At 46.3% G+C, this 19,739-nt stretch overlaps 1 protein-coding gene across 5 annotated transcripts in view; it reads left to right on the top strand.

The window, feature by feature from the left end:
* BACH2 (BTB domain and CNC homolog 2) overlaps positions 1–19,739 on the top strand; it is a 370,073-nt gene that overhangs the window by 201,461 nt on the left and 148,873 nt on the right. Inside the window, exons 1-2 of one of the 5 annotated variants that reach the window (XM_040983780.1) lie at positions 1,106–2,451; positions 7,948–8,039. The exons of 2 other annotated variants lie outside the window; for them this stretch is intronic. In XM_040983780.1, coding sequence (XP_040839714.1) covers positions 8,007–8,039 — 33 coding nt within the window. In that variant the 5' untranslated portion in view covers positions 1,106–2,451; positions 7,948–8,006. Of the gene's footprint in view, positions 1–1,105; positions 2,452–5,321; positions 8,040–19,739 lie in introns of those variants that run through there. 2 more of the 5 variants (XM_040983782.1, XM_040983779.1) reach the window with 2 other exon arrangements.

The following is a 19,739-nucleotide window of genomic DNA, read 5'->3' as shown; positions in this document are numbered from 1 at the left end:
TCATCAGTGGTACCCTGAGTGACAACATTACCAGGATGGTAATATGATTAATATATCAAACAGTAATCCCTGTGAGTCTTCAAATAAACTAAGCCATGTTGTTGTATCCAACTGACGGCCACGCAGTAGCAGTGGTTGCAGAAATTTATCCATTCATTCTAAGTTTCCAGTGTATTGAATTTTGGTTTTTGGTTTTGGGATTTTTTTTTAGAAATGGCTGTTTGGATGCACCTGATTGGACCTGATTTAAACTCTGGGAACTGTAGCATCTTTATCCAAGAGCACCCTTTGTGCTTATCAGGGCCTGGCACCAACAGCTTTTTCCAACTATAAGGTGCATAGAATATGCATGAAGAAGAGTGTTTTTGCTATCTCCCCTACAATGGGATTTGCAACACTTTGAAGAGTGGTGGGATTTCTAGTTTTTACAAGTGCTTCACTGGAAGCTGTCATCTGTTACTTCTAGCAGATTTTTCCTATATCCCACAATTTTTTCGTTTTATCAAAAAACAAAAGTAGATATGTTAGGTATATTACAAAATTAGTATAAATGTATAATTATTCATTTAAAAAGAATAAAAAACAAAGCAAGTTTCCTGTTATCTGGCTATTCCGATGTAGCCTACCTGGTGACTCATACTTTTATGTAAGTTTTTTTCAGAATTTGTTTCAGCTAAACCAACTGATTCCAGATCTACAAGTACCATCTTGGAATGACTTTCTCTTAAGTTGTTGGTCCCAGGAATGATGTCTTTAGGTATCCTTTCATAGCACAGTGTTCTCTCCATGTCCCAGTGAGGACAGACAGCCATGTGAACACACCAGTAACTCTGTCAAATGAAAATTGCTATGAGTATCTTTATTATATTTTATTGCTAAAATGATATGAGTGGCCCTGCTTGTTCTTAGAGTGCTTTTAGAACAGGAAAGAAAGAAGCACCAGCACACACAGCGATTTTAGTACCAGGTCAACTTACTGTGTTCTAGTTATTTGAAAGTTAGTAATTAGGGTACTATCAGGCAGTTTGATAGAAATAGAAAAGGTTAATGTGGCCACATGGTCCTTTCCCACATTCCACAATCCAGAGAATAAGCTGCAATAAAATTCTGGGTTTAGAGTTGATGGTTATCAAGTATCATCTCATTTAAAAAATATCTTCTTGTCCTATTAACGGGAGTTGTTCAGCTTCGCCTGCCTTTTCCCCATTCTGAGAAGCATCTCTTCATGTTCCTCTGGAGGTGAACTCGCAGCTGCTTGAGTTGGGCTGAAATCCCTGTCCGTCCTTTGAGAGAGTGCTTGGACTCAGTACTAGGATGCATTCCATTGCTCCACCATGATGAGGAAGATTTTAAGCTCTGAAAGAAAATCCATTTACAAATTAAAGGATTGTTAAAGTACTCATCTGAGAAATGTCCTTCAAGTATCACCTACAAACTTTGAGTCAACAGGAGAAGCAATACTTATAAGCAACTTCTAGAAGAGGTTTTGAATGTTTTTATAAAACATCTGTGTTTGGTGTTGCTTACATCTAGACGTTGTCATCTGCTATACAGGACTGTAAGTTCCTTGAAAGCAGAGACTCTGCACACCTTGAGACGGTTCGTGTCCTTAGATGTAACAGGGACTTAGCCATGTCGGCTAAGCTCATTTTCTGTGGCGCTTCAATGACAGATGTGTGATAGTGCCCAGCCCAGCTCCGCACATTTCACATTCTTCCAACAGCAACCGAAGGGTGTTTTCTTTGATGAGTGTCCGCATTTCTGTGCAGAGTCCTGGTTGGGTACAGGTGTGGGGAAGTGGTATATAGTACTTCAGTCCTCCCTTGGAGAAGAAGATGCTAAGGTGGAAAGTGAGAATCTGGTTCTTTGTCTTCACTTTCAGTTTGACCACCCCACCAAGGTGAGTCACTGTACTCGCTGTTTGGCCCTTGGCATGCCACATCACCTGAGACTGTCCCTCAGGTTGTTGATGACCTTGCATCTGAATCTCCTCTTACATGAATACAGCCAGCGCTTGTCATATAATTTCAAGAACACGCCACAAATTAGTTGACTTTGTAGTTGACATTGAGATTAACTTTCTCTAACCTAAACCAGTGAAAACTAAAATGCTCCTCACCACATAAAAGTTTTGCTTTCACTGTGTTCAGACCCCTCCCACTTTGTCACAGCACAGTCATTTGGAGTGTGATCTGGGGGCGGTGTGGTTGTTTCTCAGTGGTGTATGACCCACTTTTTTGTAATACTGAATTGCCCATGTTTTTACAATACAAGTCAGAAGTTCTGACGCTAGTGGACTATAACCTCAAAAAGATCTTAGGAGACATCTCGTTGGTGCTTCTCCAGTCCTGTGCTTCTCGGAAGAAAGTGCTGGCTCTGCAGGACGTGTGAGAGCCGCCAGAGGACAAGAGGACATTTCCTCTAGTTTCTGGATGATGAGCAAGTACACAGGTAAGGATGCCTTGCTCAGCATCAAAACGTTTTGTGCCTTCATTATTTTGTCGAGCTGGACTTTGTGATTGCTGTTGCCACGTGCGTGTGTATGTTGTGATTCGTGGAGGGCTCAGAGGGCCAAGCCTTTGAATGGGCACCCTGAGACTTTAAGAACTTTGCCTTGAAAATCTGAAAAGATCGTAATCGGATCTTTGATCTCTGTCCTGGCTGTGCCCCTGGCACACGCCCTCGTCACCAGTTTGGTTTTCTTCTTTGCCATCCAGGGTGGTTGTCTGTAAAACCAGAGTAGAGTGACTTCACCCTGCAGCAGTCTCCATGCATGAGCAGGTGCTTGGTGAGCTCCAGGCTGTTGGGTGGTGAAGTGTGGTCATGACAGCCAAAGAGGACAGAAGGCTAAGAAGGGAAGGGATGGCCAGGAACCCCGTGCCTGTGTGAGATGGCTTTGCTGGAAACCAGCAGCAGAGTTAAGTCAAGGGCGATTGCCTTCTGTTTGGCAAATTCGTTTGTGACAGCATGTTCTGATTTAGGATTGTCTCATTTTAGGATTGTTTCAAGAGTCCTTCATTTGAAGGACTCTTGAAATGCCGTTGTTGCTTCCAAAGAAAATAGTGTGTAGCAAGCCCCTTCCTGAATGTGCAGAGGGTTTTGGGCACCATCCTTTGCTGAGGGCTGGCTGGTGTGTGGTCCGTCAACAGGAGAGAGGGGGACGCACCTGTGCCTGGGGGACATGTCCGCTGAGCGTCTCTCTGCGTGCCCAGAGAGAAGTCAGCCTTGTTTTCCCTGAAAGTCCTGATGCAGAAAAAGAATGAAAGTACAAACACTAACTGGAAAAAATGTCACACATTTGAGCCACTTTGCATCCCTTGTTAGTTCGAACCCTGGGTTTTTCACATTTATGAACTTGTGCAGTAGGTGGAGCAGTGTGGGTGGCCCAGAAAAAGCAGTGGTTAGAATAAGATTTTCCATTTATTGCCCTTTGTGCATGGCTAAAAATACAATTCATACAAATCAGAATATGTAGTGCTAGCAAAATCACTCTGTTAATTCTGATGACCGGCTTGCCCACATCTTTGCGTCTGTCTGGTAAGTGGGAAATTGGGAATGAAATGCACTTCTTCTGCTTAACTAGCAAAAGGCTATCCAGGATTTTGCGCCTTGGGTCTACAAATAATTGTTTATCAACATTTTCCCCTTCTGAAGGAAGATAGGGCCAGTTCATACGTAAGCATATTGTGCTTATGGCAGGTTGAGGGAAGGGTACGAGTCCTGGTGTCTGCTCTGAAACGGCACTGCGTAGTCTGAAATGCTGTTTGGCCGTGTCCGTCTTCTCAGCTCATTGTTAGAAAGAAGAGCCAGGGAAGCATCTGGCAGTGGCATTGTCTCTGAGACTGGGAAATTCTTCTGTTTGCATGGATGGGGGTGGGGTGAGGCTAGGGGACAAGGATGAGCGCACACCTGCCCTTTAGTCCCCTCTATAGACACAGATGGTGGAAGGACAGTTAACCAAGAAAAAAATCCCCTTCATCTGGCTACCGACTCTGCCGCCACCACAGTCAGTGATAACATGTTAGTTTGTGGCTAGAAGAACCACCAAAGAGAGGTGGCGTCAGCACTCACAGGGAAATTTGTAGCTTCGTGATCCCAGCGGTGGTGCTGTCCCCTGCCCCTGGTTGAGCAGTGGCGGCATTTCCAGAGAATGAGAAGGGCTGCCAGTGCTCTGAGCCTGTTTTGTTTGAGGTAATTGGTGAAGTGGATGAGTCAAGAGAGCAGTCATTCCAGAAGCCTCTGAAAATTGAAGAGTAAAAAAAAAGAGAGAGAAAAGAAATTTCGTTCCACCGATGGTTGGCAGCCGGCGCTGCGCGACACGGTGATTCACATGAAATGAGAGCGGACTGCAGCTCCAGTCTTAGCTCTGCCACCTGTTGACCTGTTTGCTCAGCCTCTCCTAGGTGCGGTGTCTTGTTTGGAAGTGAGGACAGGAGCAGCACTTGCACCAAAGGGAGGCTGTGTGAACTTTCATGTGATAAGGTGCAGAGAGCGCAGAAATCACAGTGTAAAAACAGGGGGTATGACTCTTCCTTTTATCATCACGTCGTGATGGAGAAATTAGGTGCTCCTCTCTGTGTTCCCAGCACAGATGCTGAAATTCCATGGCCAAACATCACATGATATGTTTCTTGATCAGAAAGATAAAGGCATTTACAGGATGAATTGATTTTTGTGGGTGACAGTGCCATCTGGAATGGGAAGTGTGTCTTTTTTCTGTCTTGCCGTGAGATTACACACTACAAGCCTCTCTTGAGATCAGCACTATTTGGGGCATATTCAACTGTTTTTTGCCTTGTCTCTGTGCTTTTCACTTCACCATGGACATATCTGTCCTAACCTCTGTGTGTTGCTGGTAGTGCATGCTGGTGATGTGGCACTGATGTGGTCATCAAGTCACGTTTGAACTATTTCAGGTGACAATCAACACAACTTTCATGGTGTTGCAGTTCCCTGCAGAAGATAATTGCATCCCGTTACTGATCGGTCCAGTGGGTGTCAGGTGCTGATAGGCAGGAAAGAACTTCTGTTCTCCTACTTTTATGGACTATGTTTTACAGGTCACTTTGTGTTTCATACAAACCTGCTTTTCCGGGAGATTTTTCCCACCCTGCAAAGTGTGTCTCATTATACAGTGTATTTCAAAATACAGTGCTGTAGTTGTGATCCTCTCTCTTGTGATTTCTTTATAATTAAATGATAAGAGCCCAAATCAGACTCTTTCTCTAGCATTCTTCATGACCTCCCAGGGATGCCATTTCTTCCTTTGTCAAATTAAAAAAGAAATCAGGATGGCACCTTGAGTTTGCCTCTCCTGGCACCTGCCAGGAGAAGTGATAAATGAGACCAATAAGCTAAGGAATTAAAACAACAGTGTGTTGGTACAACAGTGATGTCTTCATTTTGTCACTTGGTACATTTTTGCTGGGTTTTTATGTCTGATTTCTCTTCAGATTTTCATCATGTGTCCTCGCCGTCCTATCGCAAATACAACTTCTCACTTGGGATTTACATTATTGGTGCTGTCATGAGATTGTCTGGGCTTTTGATGTGTGGAGCCATCAATCTGGGATGAAGACACTTCTTAGGGGAGAGCCACCTCTCCTTAAAATAGTGCCCTGGTTCCTCCAGTGAGACCAGCTGATACTGGCTTGTCCGTTTTTTGTCTTTTGAACATTACAGAAGAGTGCTGATAAGATTTACAGAGTTCCTCGCTTTACGGGTACAGCTTTGGTCCCAGCCCCACACCTGACGTAAACCATTTTCTTTGCAAGTGTATTGCACTTTGCCACAGATTGGAGCTTCTGTACAAATCATGGCCAAGAGAAGGTGGCAGACTAGACTGTGGCTGTGATGCCCAGCCACATCTCCATGGGGAGTGACAGAATCTGAAATGCCTCCCTCTGAAATACCTTGTGCTTCTTCCTGCACAACAGCCAGTTCTAACCTATCCTTCATGTGCAATTTTGAGCGTGCTGGCCAGGCTGGGCTCATTATTCCTTTGGTTGAATAATGTAGAGCATTTGCAATGGAGATTGACTCTAATGATATATTTTAAGTGCTTGTCCACATGGCTGGTTTAATGCACTCAGTCATGGAACGCTTTAGAGTTTATTGCTAATGGATGAATCCTCGAGAAAGCCAGGATTTTCAGTAAGATTGACATTTGGAGTGCAAAATAGAAATCTAATGAAAGTATTTTGACCAAGGTTTGTAATTAAGGCTGCATGAAGTAAATCTGCACGCACAATGCCACAGAAGGGCACAGCGCAAGATGAAGATGCCCGCTCCACTGTGAACAAGGGATGAAGGCCAATGTATCAGCGTCAGGCCACGGCAGTATGGAGTATAAATGATACTGTCGCAAAGCTCCAGTCCCATGGGAATGATGCCACTCTAGTAAATTGCATTACTTAGACCTGCAGGCATTGTGTTGGGATGAGAGGACAGCTGCACAGGCTGTCAGCGTAACACACGGGAGCTGCTGTGCTGCTACTGGCTGCAGGTGTGGAAGCCACCAGTCTGCATTGTATGTGCTCTTTTGTATCCTCATTTGTTAATGTGAACATTTGAGTAAGCATGTCATTCCTGCACCAAGGGCTAGATTACAGCAGGCTCTAGGGCAGTGAAGGTAGAATAATTTGTATCAACTATTCCTTGTTGACTCTCATACTACTCCCTGCTGGGTGATGGTAGGTGTCCAGTAAAAGCTTAACCTTAGCCTGTTTTCTTGCTGAGAGATGCTGCAGCATGCACTGCCAGGATTCAGTTCTCGACTTTGCCTTGATAGCATTGTCTCTGTCCCAGATCTGCCTTAATAAGGACACGTGTTTTCTAGTCCCTTCTGTCCCTGGCTCGCGCCCACCATTTCTTCCCTAAGGGAAATACACTGTCCTGGACGCAGCATTTCATTTTGTGAAAGAACTCCAATTTAAGAACAGTTGAGTCTGGCTTGTGAAGAAAAGACTGGCTTCTGGCTTCTATTTTCTGCTATTCCCCAGCACTGACATGAGCCCCCTTCCCTCTTTGGATTGCTCTGGTCTTAACCATCTCTGGGAAGGAATGAGATGAGAATAATGCCATCAGTCATACCTGCTACTTTTGGATCACAGAAGATGTGCTGGTCACCTTTGTTCCATTTGACTTCCAATGCCAGTTCTTGAAAATTTCAAGCCAGGAGTAAATGACTTGAAATTCAAAAGGAGTCTGGAAAGGATTCTGAAGCAATGTCAGTGCTGACCTCCTCAATTCTGTGTTGTCCTACTTGTGTAGTGAGCTGCATGGGGGAAACCCTGGAGTCTGCGTTAATGGCAGGAGTACCCAGAACTCCTGTGGGCTTCAGCGGCTTTTCAGAAACAGGGACACTTGTAGACAGCAGTGACAACAGCAGTGGCTTGATTTGATTTTTATTTTTTTCAAAAATAATTCTCAATAACTGGGTATGACAGTTTTGTCTTTTGCATTATTGTCTAGTGACAGTATGAATATTTAGTAGTAGACTTGGAAAGCCAAGTTGGAAGGTAGACTGGAGAAAACCTGGTTAATAATAGCCTGGTTGATAGTTTTGTTTTCTGCAGAGTTCTTTCACCTTACAGTATCTTTAAGTTGATGGCCCTCACGTAACTTCTGACTGTAAGAAGTATCACATCGGACGCCTCCATGCCACATGCCAAGCCCAACACAGAGAAGCCATGCCTACAGGATTTGCCTTATTCTCTGAAGCCTTACAATAAGCAAGAGGCCCTTGGCTGGAGGTGGGCAGAGATGAGAGCTGCTTTGATAAATAAAGTTACCCTTTTCAATAAAGAATTCCTCCTTTCTTCATTCACTTCACTTGTGTTACACGCCTTGTGCCCACGTTTTCTCTTCATCATGCCATGGACTGGGAAGTCACACGTGTGTGAGCATTTGCAACGGGAGTCCAGGCATGGCTTTTTCTTTCCCCAGTGTCCTGACACGGCATGCTGCCTGACCGAATCTTCTCCGTTCTTCTGAACTGAATCCTGATGGAAGGGCTTCAGCCACATGGAGAAGAAATGGTTTGCATTCTCTTCCATTCTGCGGGTTCCTTTGTTCCTACCTTCTTACCTGTGACTGACTCTATTCTCTTTCTTTTCCTGACATGAAAATTAAAAACGGAGATTGGATGGGGGGGTTGCTCCTGGGAAGAAACGGGTCTGTGGAGAATTGCCAGGACTCATTCAGAAGCTGTTCTGAGTTCTGAGAAGTATAATGAACTTGAGCTTTGAGCCCTGCTGAATCTCCCATTGATATTCCCACTGTCACCACCTCCTGCCACCCAAAAACGCTTTCCCCACAGGCTGCCAGTATTTGTCTCTTGCTATTCTGAATGAAGTGTCTTCTGGATAAGGTGTGTCTGGAATGAAATGAAATCCTATTGCAGTCATCGTTTCCTAGATGGTTCATAATCATAGGAAATGCTCTGGTTTGGCATAAAGATGCCTGTGAAGGCACTTGCCTCAGACCTTGATTGACTCGCCAGAAGTCAGCTCATGGGCCACAGTTCACTTAGCATGACACGCTTCCAAGTGGGAGCTGCTGCCACACACTGCCATGTGCCTGCACTCTGAGTGCCACAGAAAAAGAGACTGCTGTTCTGACTTGTTGAGGGGAAAAAAGTGCAAACAGCAACACCAGCTCTGCCACCAGAGAGCCTATAAAAGGCATGTTCAGAGGAACAACGAGGTCATTTGTTCGCACATGACATCAGGGTGTAAGAATTTAAACAATAAGACCTCTTGTGAAATGTGGCAAAATAGGCACCGCCAATGTTGTGAAGTTCTCTGTCCCCTGGCAGGCAGTCTTTACAGGAGATTCAAAAAGCCCCATTAACTTGTAAGCTACAGTTAGAGAAAACGATGAGAAAGTTACTCACCTCGCTGTAACATGTCAGGCAATTTCTGTTCTCATGGAAGCTATGATGCATTCATTTTCTAAAAAGGACCTGAGCTGGAATGTATAAAAATTAATTTACTGCATTAGAGAGTACAGCAACCTCGTCCCTCCTTCCCCTGGAGTGGGAAATCTGCCGTTTAGTGAAGACCTTGCTTGCTGTGAATAATATTTATTTCTTTAAAATAGGGGAAAAATCCTTTAAGTCACTTAAAGTCAAGAGGAGGTTTAAGGCTTGGCCCTAATTCCCTAAATCCTTCTGACATCGGTAGAGCATAGGGAGAGAATAATGGTGCTTTGAAGAGAGATTTTAATTTAATTTCCTTGAATGTGCACCCCAGCCTCTTCTCCCTGGGAGCCTGCAAGGGAGACCTGGTCTCTCTGCAGCCCTCAGCAGGGCCATGGCAGGAAAAGGCATCGACTTCCTCACCCGCTCACATCTGGGCTCTGGCAGCACCCCCAGATGTCCTGTTTTGCTGTTTGAAATCTGACCTTCCTGGAAAAGTGGCCCTGGGGAAGGGGGAGGAGGACCTGTGTTCCCTGAGAAGGTGCTCCTGGAGAGGACTTGGTGGCTGGATGCGGAAGCTTGTCAAGTGTATGTGGGTCCGTACGGCATCCTTACAGAATCCTCTTAATTGAAGAAATGTTTCATCTCTGTCTCTGTTGACAGGAAAGATTGCCTACTGATAATTGCTTTGCTTAAGTGTCTGATAATATGCCAGGAATGAGAGCATTCTATGTTAGGTCATCTTTAATTATGCATGTACCACCTGTCAGCTCTAAATCAGTACCAGATAAGATTCTTGTAGAGTCAGCTTGGGAGGGTGGCACAGAGGCTGGCATGATCTGTTTTAGAAACAACAAAAATAGAGTGTAGTAAACAGACCTGACAACCTGCAGCTTTTTTTTTTAATGGGAGCCACGGGTTGTTGGGTTTCTGTTTTGATTTTTCTTTTTTTTTTTTTTTTTAATTGTCCTTGAACAAGACCAAGTCGTTGGTACCTCTGCACAAGGGGGTTTGAAACCTCACCCGAGTGAGATAAATCGCTGTGTGGCTACATCGCTGCGCGAGAGTACGGAGGTGCCTCCCCTCTCGGCACCATCTGTTGCATTTCCTTTTTGCTCTCTCTCTCTCATCGTTGTCAGTGAGCCAGGGAAAAGCTCAGAAACACTTTCGTAAGCTATGTGAGGATAGGAAATATGTTCACGATGTTAGATTTCTTGTGCTGCAGAGTTTTTTGGGTTTTTTTTTTTTTCAGTCCTTGGTTGGCTTTTTTTAGCAGGACAAGTGTGGGTTGGAAGGAATGCTTGTTACCCTCTGTCAGCTTTGGGTAGTTTTATTCTCACGTTTCAGGGTTGTTTGGGACTTTCTGGCGGGGTGTTTAGGGTTCTTTAACTGAAGGCTCCACTCTCTTCTCTGGTTTTTGATAGAGCGTACGGTTGAGAGGTATTTCTTCACCTGTCGGTAGTTTCAGGGCAGCCTCAGGTTACTGTGTGGTTTTCACAGAGGTGGGCTTAGGTAACTGAGAGGCCAATGCCAAGAAGGGCTCAGCAAAAGGAAACAACAGATGTGTGAGTTACCAGGTCAGGTAGTTCTGACGTCCACCTACAAAGGTGAGACTCAGTGCAGGCACTCTCCAGCAGTGATAAGAATTCATGAAATGGGACCTTGGGAATAATTTCAGAGCCTTGGAATCCTTTATTCCAAACACTACTGGCTGGCGACCTTGAAGAGAAGTAGCAGGCCAGTTCAGAAGCAAAGACAGATGGCTCCTGTCCCATCGCATCAGAGCACTCTGTGACTCTCATGGCACTGGGTGACTCTCGGCTGCCATGTGATGCATGGGATGCCGTGATTTTCTTATCTCCCCTAATCAAACCAAAGTGGAAGAGTAGGCTCAAAACTGCTTCCTGCAGTCCCATTGCTGGCACTGTGATTATTGAAGGCTACCATAGTGCATAAAGTCATCAGATGTTACGTGAAGAACTTCACAGCCATACAGGGGCTATTTCCTAAAACAGAAGCCAAAGTATGTCCCAAGCCTTCAAAGAAAAAATAACCTCAAAAAATAAAGCTAAGTCAGAGGAAAGGAAAAAAATAGTAACTGAAGAAAAGCAAAATGGCAAGGCAAAGGTTTTGCCACCTCATCTCTCCCTCTAGCTCATCTTTGGCATCTCTCTGGAAGATGCTCTCCCCTCCTGACCTGATTCACTCTGACTTTGAGTCCATGTGTATCATATCCACCAGAAAGGTGTTGGGCTCCTTTCTAAGATAATCTGCAGCCCTTCCCCTGAAGCACACTGCCTGCTTCGAGAGCTGGCCTCCTCCTTCTTGGCAAGAATGGCTGGTAGGATGGCCACTGCTATCTGTCTCTCATCCAGGGGGAAAGAAGAGTAGCAGTGACTTCATTGGACTCCACAATAGTGATAACTTCACTGGATTTCTAAGACCACATGAGGGATGTTAGACAAGCACATTTGAAAAGAAAAATACAAGGACACCTTAGAAAATTAATGGGGAGTGACGTTAAAATATATGTGTATTATAGTGTGTGGGTTACCAAAAACTTTTGAAATGCACACAGTTTTTATACAAACACATTTTCCATGAAGTTTTGGGCAAACAAACTCAGAGACAAATTGTAGTGTTGCCTGAACAAAACACCAAGTAATGGAGAAGATGGCAGGCAGTGTGGCTGAAGGCACAGAAGAGGGGCAGCCTGGAGGAGAGAGAAAGGAGAGATGCTAAGAGCTGGGTATGGATGCCTGAACCACCATTTGTGTGCAGCAGGAAGAACTGACAAGGGTTGGGATCAAGAGCAACAATTTCCTTGCAAGTGCAGTTCTTCCACAGCAGAACCTACAGCTTAGAAGAGCCACTTTGGTTTGAGACCATGTTTGGGTGGTATTCTAGATTGGTTTGTTCTGCACTGTGTGGGAGCACAACCTAGACATCCTGACCACATGCGAGGCGACAGAATTGCTATTCCAAATAAATCACAGTGGAGATGACTGGGGAGCATCAGCCCCAACCTCCCTCCATGCAGTGCCTGGGTGGTCTGCTTCTCAGCACTCACCTGGCCACCAGCGCCAGCTGGAGTTCAGCCTGAGATGGGTGGGAGGAAGACAGCTTGTTGCTTAGGAAGCTGCACAGTGAAGCCAAGGACAGGAGCACTGGCACAAGACCCAGCTCACCTGTTTCCTGACCTCTTGCTAGCCATGTGACTCTGAGCAGCTCCCTCAAAGCCAGGTGAAATAACAATAATGGTGCTCACTTCATGCAGTGGCCATGAGGCGTACAGGAGATAAAGAAGTCCTTGTGAGTGGCAATGTGCCATCCATAGGTGGGTGTTAGTTCAGAGCTCCAACTCCATTGTATATAATCTCAACTCGGCTTGATCAGCAGCACACAGGATGTAATTTCCTTCTTTCCAGGGTTACTGTGAGTTGGGTGACTTAACTAAAATATCCCACATTGGGGATGGGAGGCTGGCACAGTGCCAATCTCTCAGGTCAGAGTGCCCAAGTTTAAGTACCAGCTCCACTCTGAATTCCAGTTTCCTTTACCTTGTACTCTGGGAGGCAGGCGGTGATAATGGCTTGAGCTTGATTGAACTTCTTGTTATTGGCCTTTCAGCCTGGCCCATCCATGTCTGTAACAGACACTTGCGGGTGACCAGCAGTAGGGAATATATTTTCTCTCTTCTCTCTCTCTCTCTCTGTGTGTGTGTGTGTGTGTCTGTGTGTGTGTGTGTGTGTGTGTGTGTGTGTGTGTGTGTGTGTGTGTGTCCATCTCACTCTCTGCCTTTCAAATAAAATATTTTTTTATAAAGTGTTTCAGGGCAAGCTGAATCAGAGGTTGAGATACCACTTGACACTCACACATCCCACATTCCTTATCCAAGTGCCTGAGTTCAAGTCCCAGCTCTGCTTTTGGTTCCAGTCTCCTGCTGGTCCACACTTTGGGAAGGAGCTTGCAATGCATCAAGTACTTGGGTCCCTGCCACCCACCTGGGAGACCCAGATTGAATTCCGGACCCCCTGCCTTCGACCTGGTCCAGCTTTTGCTGTTGCAGGCATTTGGAGAGTGAATTAACAATAGGAAGATCCCTCTCAGTATATCTTTCAGATAAAGATAAATTTGTGTTCAATCACAAAAATACAAAAATCTGTTTTTAGAGAAATAAATCAAGCCAATAATGCAGTGCCTACGCCAGAGCAGAGAATCATGATTATGAGCTGCAGGAGCTGATGGAAGGGCTCCTCGGCACTGTTGCTAATCAGCTACTGGAAGCAGCTCTGTACCTGACCTGACTCTTACCCTCACCCGGCCATGTCAGAATAGAACACCTTGGGCTCAACACTATGGCATAGCAAATAAAGTTGCTACCTGCAGTGGTGGCATTCCATATGGATGCCAGTCGAAGTGCTGGCTGCTCCACTTCTAATCCAGTTCCCTGCTAATAGCCTGGCAAAGCAGCAGAGGATGGCCCAAGTCCTTGGACCCCTGCATCCACGTGGGAGACTTGGAAGAAGCCCCTCTCTCCCCCCCTCTGTTCTTTCCTCTCTTCCTCCTCCTTCCTTCTCTCCCTCCCTCCATCTCTCCTTCCACTCTCTCCCTTTCTCCCTCTAACCCTCCTTTCCTCCTCCCTCTCATCCTCCTTCTTTCCCTCCTCCCTCCTTCCTTCCTTCCCTCTCTCTCCCCTCCGTTCCTTCCTCTCTCCCTCCTCCTTCCTTCTCCCCCTCCCTTCCTCCCTTACTGCTTCCCTCCTGCCTCCCATCCTCTTCCTCTCTCTCCCCCTCCCTCCCTCATTCCTTCCTTCCTTCCTCCCTCTCTCTCACCCTCCTCCCTCCTTTCCTCTTCCCTTCCCTCTCCTTCTGCCTCTCCTCTCTGTAATCTTTCAAACACAAAAATACATCTTTTTGTTAAAGGAAATAATGGAGCACCTTCCTCATGTTTTCTTTTTTTCTTCTTCCTTCTTCCTCTGCTGTTTTTACTTATTTAGCTCGAGCTAATTTCCCTATTCATATCTTTTCTTCACTCTATGTAGGATAGTTCAGGAGAACACACACTGAAAATCATTCCTGATAACTTTTTGGGTTTGTTTTTTTCCATTTTCCTCTGACCTTGCTTAAATCCTTGTTTTCTGTGCTAGCAGTTTCCCATCCTTGTGTCCCTTGGGTGTGTAGTTATTATCGTGCCAGCATGCTGCACCTGTTGTCCAGTGACGTTGCTGGAGCCAGGAACCTCCTCTCTGTGCGCTAGCTGAGACATGGCAAATTGCCGAGTCTGTGCCCGAATACAAAGGGTTCTAGCATCCCATCCTGATTCTCCTGTTCATGTCTTCTTCCGTTTAAAGAAGGTTGCTGAGACAGGATAAAGGATGGGCGAGAGAGGGCAAGTTTCAACCATTGCACTGAGTCAGAAGCTGACATGCTGCCATTCAGATACAGAGTCTCCTGCAGCCACCTGAAGATCAGGAGACAGGCACCCAAAGGGTGAAGCAACTCTGCCCCAGGTCATCAGGTCACTGTGGCCCTAATGTACCACTGGAGCACTGGGAGCCATGGCCGATTATACGGCTGTTCCCTTATATGCTCCAAGGGCGAGCAGTTTCAGTAAATGCAGGCATGACACGAGAGTAGAGGGATGGGGAGTGGAAAGAAGAAAGGTAGCAGGGCAGGTGCAGGAAAAAAGGCAGTTGAGTTGCATTCAGTGCTGGGAGTGTCCACTGGTGTGCTCTCTGACATGCTGCGGGCATCACAGTGCACCTGCAGGGCCTTGTGGCTGTGGAGATCTGAATAAAGCTTCCAGGGAAGTGACACTGGCTAGAAACTTCATGGTGGAAGGCACATGTTCTCCATGCTTGTCCCCCAGTTCACACCACACATTTCACTTGCTTGTTCTCCCACTAGGCTGAGTTGGAGGGGGGTTGAGTTAGAAAAGTGTTACATGGCCAATGTACTTAATCCAAACTTATAAGTAGGAAATCGTGTCCATTGTCTTTGAGAAAAAGAGAACCATGACTCTCTTTGGGAACCTCTGATCCAGTAGGAAGAGTATCGTTCTTCATTCTTGAGCCAGTTTTTTTCTTTCTATTTTTTTAAAGAATATTTATTTATTTATTTATTTAAAAATTAGTTACAGAGAGAGGGAAAGACAGAAAAAGAGAGAAATGGTCACAATGGTCAGGTCAAAGTCTGGCACCAGGAGCTTCATTGGGATTGCCCACTGAGTGAGGGGCCTCAAGTTCCTGAGCCCTCCTCCTCTGCTGCTTTCCCAGGCACATTATTGGAAAGCTAGGTGGAAAATGGAGCAGCCAGGACTCAAACCAGTGGCCATATGCTGCAGGCTGCAGCTTCATCCATTGTGCCACAACACTGGCTTCTCCTGGGTCAGTGTCTGGCTACTGAGTTCCTGACCTCAGCATCTCTTGTGAAATAAAGGGAGAGCAAAGCCTATTCCCAGGCTACCCAACCTCCCAGGCTGTCCTGTCATCTGACCGAGAAGAAATGCATGCACAAGTGCATTAGGAATGAAGGTGCTAAATACATGAGGAACTTTAGTGTGGCATGGAAAGATGTTGGCTTTATTTTTCACAGTACACTTGTTTCAGAAAGCTTGGCCTGGGCCCGGCAAGACCTTGCACGCACTAGGATCCCATATGGTCACTGGTTCTAATTATGACAGACCCCATTTCCCATCCAGCTCCCTGCTTGTGGCCTGGGAAAGCAGTCAAGGATGGCCCAGAGCCTTGGGACCCTGCACCCATGTTTGAGACCCGGAAGAGGATCTGGGCTCCTGGCTTTGGATTGACACAGCACTGGCCATTGCGGTCACTTGGGGAGTGAACCATTGGATGAAGATCTTCCTCTCTGTCTCTCCTCCTCTCTGTATATCCACCTTTCCAATAATAATAATTAATAAATCTTCAAAAAAAAGCTTGGCCTAATACCTGAGGTTGTTTGCTGTGTGCAGTGTAGTCAACAGCCAAGTATGCAGCCTCTGAAAAGAACACCATTTTCTTCTTTTTGCAAGGTGTCCTAGATCTTGGTCTCATTCACAAGTATGCATGTGATATTTTTTTCAAAAGCTGATGCAAAGATCTTTGGGTTCTCTACTTTTACTCCTCTCAGTTGCTGCCACATTTTGTCCCTGTTCTTCCTGACTATTGCACTGCCTGGAAAGAGATGTGTGAATCCCAGTGGTGGCCCTCCTAGTAGAGCATCTAGCAGAGGAGCTCGAGACCTGCACATGTAACCATGGCAGAGAGAGCAAGTACTGGGGTGGTGTGTTTGATAGATCGAACAGGGATAGAAAAAAAAAGAAAAAGCAGACCTGGGGCAGGCACCTGACCCTTCAGGCAGGACCAAGAGGAAAGAAAAAAAGCAATGCATTGTCTCACCATCTGATAGCTGTATCTTCGTCTTGTCCCTCTTATGATGTCATAGGCTCCCTAGGGACAGGAACCTCTGATTCATCACTTCTGCATTCTCTGGTGCCTGCAATGATTTTCAAATAGTAGGTCTTTTTTTAAAACTCTGGGGTAAAAACAAATGCTGACTTCAGGAAAAGTTCTAGAACACAGAATATTTACAAGGATTTTTGTCTATGCTCTGGGCGCAAACTTTGTGCCAAAAAAATTGCAAGGAACCAAGAAATACTCTTCTATTCCTTCAGGTCTCCCCAGCACCTAGAACTGTGCCTGACATGTCAAAGGTACCTGATAAATGTTTGTTGAGTAGTGAAACTGAATCTGTAGGTATTGGTTGAGCAGCCCCTGGGTATCAAGTCCTGAAGTAGCAGAGGGATGAGAGGTTTGCTCCAGGAAACCCAAGTGGAGAAGATAAACACTGAAGCTAATCGTTAGTTTACAGAAGTACTGATAATGCTACTGTAGAGAATTGATTTCCGATGGCATCTAAACATTATTGTTAGCCCCTTGCAACAAAAAGTGTTGAGGAGAATCAGTGTTTGTCACTTGTCCTAGCCTTTGTTTTCCTAACCTTTGTCCTGTTACTGTCATGTTCCAAGGGTGGTAGAGGCCTGCAGTAAGTTCCAAGCCACAGTCTATGATAAAGGTCACCTGGAAGATAAGTGCATGTCAAATGTCAAGGCCGAATGCACTCCCCATCTAAGAACAGATGCTATTGTCCAGAATCATTCGGTGCAGCCTGTTGCCTAGTCCTGTTCCCTTGGTGGTTCCTCTTCTCCCTTCCCCTTTGCAGGTTGGTGTTCTCCAGCTGCCTGCAGCATTTCAGATACCACCTATGGGCCAAGGATTTGACTTGGCCTTCTTTCCAGGCTCAGTCCTCACCCCAAAATCACCCAAGATGTTCCTGGGGAATTTCTTAATCAGCCTGTTGCAGGTGACACTTGCTCTTTCACTTTCCCATTTCTTCACCCAAGAACAGTCCCTCCATATCCACCCATCAGATTGAACAAACCCAGGAGTCATTCTTGGCCCTTGGCACCCTACCTCCAGGCAGCCTCCAAACCTCTCTTGGTACAGTCTTTTCTTGGGATTCACGTTGGACATTAGACTCAACAGGTGTAGGATCTGCAGAGAACTTACCCTCTTCCTGTGGGTTTTCAGTCATCTCTGTGTTCCATGTAATAGCTAATCCCATGGCGATGCTACTACATGTTGTTTACAAAATAACCAGAAGAAAAGTCAGTAGGTGCTCAGTAGAGATAGAGTTACTTCCTGAAAACCTTTGATCCACAGCGGGCTGGACCCATGGATATGGGGTGCTGACTGTGCTGTTGGAAACCTCTTGAGCCTGCCTCTCCTCTGAGGTTTGCAGCTGCAGTCCACAACCGACCACCTACCTCTTCTGCTGTCTTTTTCTCCCCTACTCTGTTGTCCACAAAGAAGCTTCCCCTGGGTCTGGCCCCTGCTAGTTTCTCTAGTTTCATCTCCTGCCACTCCTTCATTTTCATGCTCCCAGGTCCAGCAGGTTGCCTGGGCTCTGTGTGGCTCCAGCCAAATGAGCCATTCTCCTGGAACTGGAGAAGGAGGTAAACGTTTCTGTAAAAACTGTCTCAAGTGAAGGCAAAGCTGCATACCTGCTGGAGAGGGGCTAGTGGAGTGGCTCAGAGAGAGAATGCCGCCTAGAGGACAGGAGATGGAGCTGGACACGCAGCCAGCCGAGGCTGGCTGTGGCCACACTAACCTCCTTGAGGTTTCTCTGGGTGCCCTGTGGTTTCACAGTTTCATGCGCTGGCTGCTCTCTCGGGCCCACTCTTGCCCTCCTTGCCTCAGCCTGCAGGCACACCTGGCAGGTACCTCCCCTGTGAAGTCTCCTCTAGCCTAACAGCCTTCCAGTCCAAGGGTCAGCCACTAACCTCATACTTAGGCCTAGGAAGTGCATCCTTGCCCCCCACAGCAATCCTTTATTACAGTGTACAAGCCCCACAGTCACACCAAGAATTGTTGCATCCTGGTGTCACTGTTGTAGTCAGACTCCATGTGAAGGGTTTGTGTGTATCTTTGGTCTCTCCCCTCTGTCCTACCCTAGGCAAGAAAGAAGGGGCCATGCCTTACCCATATGCCACCGTTAGGTCTGGCCCATGGTAAGCAAAGCTCCATGGGAGCGGCATGGAATGAATGAATCAACCCATCAGTATGCATTGCTGTTTCACAGTGGGCTGTGGCTTTGCCCTCTCCCTACTATTGCCAGTTCATCCTCCAGAGCTGTTTATGCAGCTCCCTTGCCGCTCTGGGAGTGGGCCAGCATTGCTTTGTTGCTGGCATTAGACCCTCCTGCCCATGAGGCACTCGGCATGCCCCCCCCATGCTCTGATTTGTTGTAAGGTCACTTGGGTCACATCTTCCATCCTCTGCAGCCCCTTCAACAACACCTTGTCACTCTCTGAGTAATGTGCAAAGAGCTTCTCTTGGAGTTCCAGCCACTCTCTACTGTCTGCCTTACCTCCCGTCTTGGAACAACCATGCTGAACTCCTACCAGGTCCACAGAGGGGCTTCCACTTCCAGTTCTATTCCATTTCATACAACACTGACTTCACAGACTGACCATACCCTTCTCCCACGTGGCAAAATCTCCCTCATTCTTCTACCACTGCAAATGCTCTTCTCATGCTTCAATATGGAGTGACTATCCCAGCCAAACTTGATTGTCCTTCCTCTGCCCTATTACGACACTCTGTTTATTCCAGCCATGTGTTCCCTGTTATGGGTGGCTTTTAGCATAATTATGAATCATGAGTGCCTGCTCTATTCAGAATGTGGCACTGTGCCCGTGATCCACCCACCAAGCAGTCAAGAGAAATTGATCTTCAATGACGCTTTGGCTCTCCAAGGTCAGCCAGCTACCGTAGAGCTAGGCTGCAAACCCTGGCTTGACACTGTGATTACTGGGCACAGCCCCCCCTCAGGCATTGTCACAGGCCTACTTTTGACTCAGGAGAGGTCTTTAACCTTTCATGTCCTGTTCCAAACACAACAGAGATCTGTTGACCATCCTCTTGGGTACACGATACCCGTGTTGGGAAACAATGCCTGTGCTGTCATTGGCTTTTCCACCTCAGGCGAGACACACACTCAAACCTAATGTGTCCCGGGGCATGGTGTGTCATACTGTCCCACAGCCTTGCTTTCCCTGATCTGTTCTCTTTCTCCTGGATTACTAAACTGCTTTCCTTGCCTGGAATCTACCCTAACCTGTACCACCAAAGTGATCTTCATAAGCTTTAACTTGGTCCTTTTGCTCCAGGCACTTCGCTTCTAACTCCCTTGTCTGCCCTTCTGGAAGCTGCTCTTTGCTACATCATCCTACCGCCAACCCAGAATCATACATCCAG

The sequence above is a fragment of the Ochotona curzoniae genome, unplaced genomic scaffold (assembly GCF_017591425.1).
Source record: "Ochotona curzoniae isolate NIBS_2020 unplaced genomic scaffold, NIBS_Ocur_1.0 contig_3819, whole genome shotgun sequence".
Taxonomy (NCBI): domain Eukaryota; kingdom Metazoa; phylum Chordata; class Mammalia; order Lagomorpha; family Ochotonidae; genus Ochotona; species Ochotona curzoniae.
Note: the sequence above shows the minus strand (reverse complement) of the source record. Positions and strands in the feature narration are given on the sequence as shown.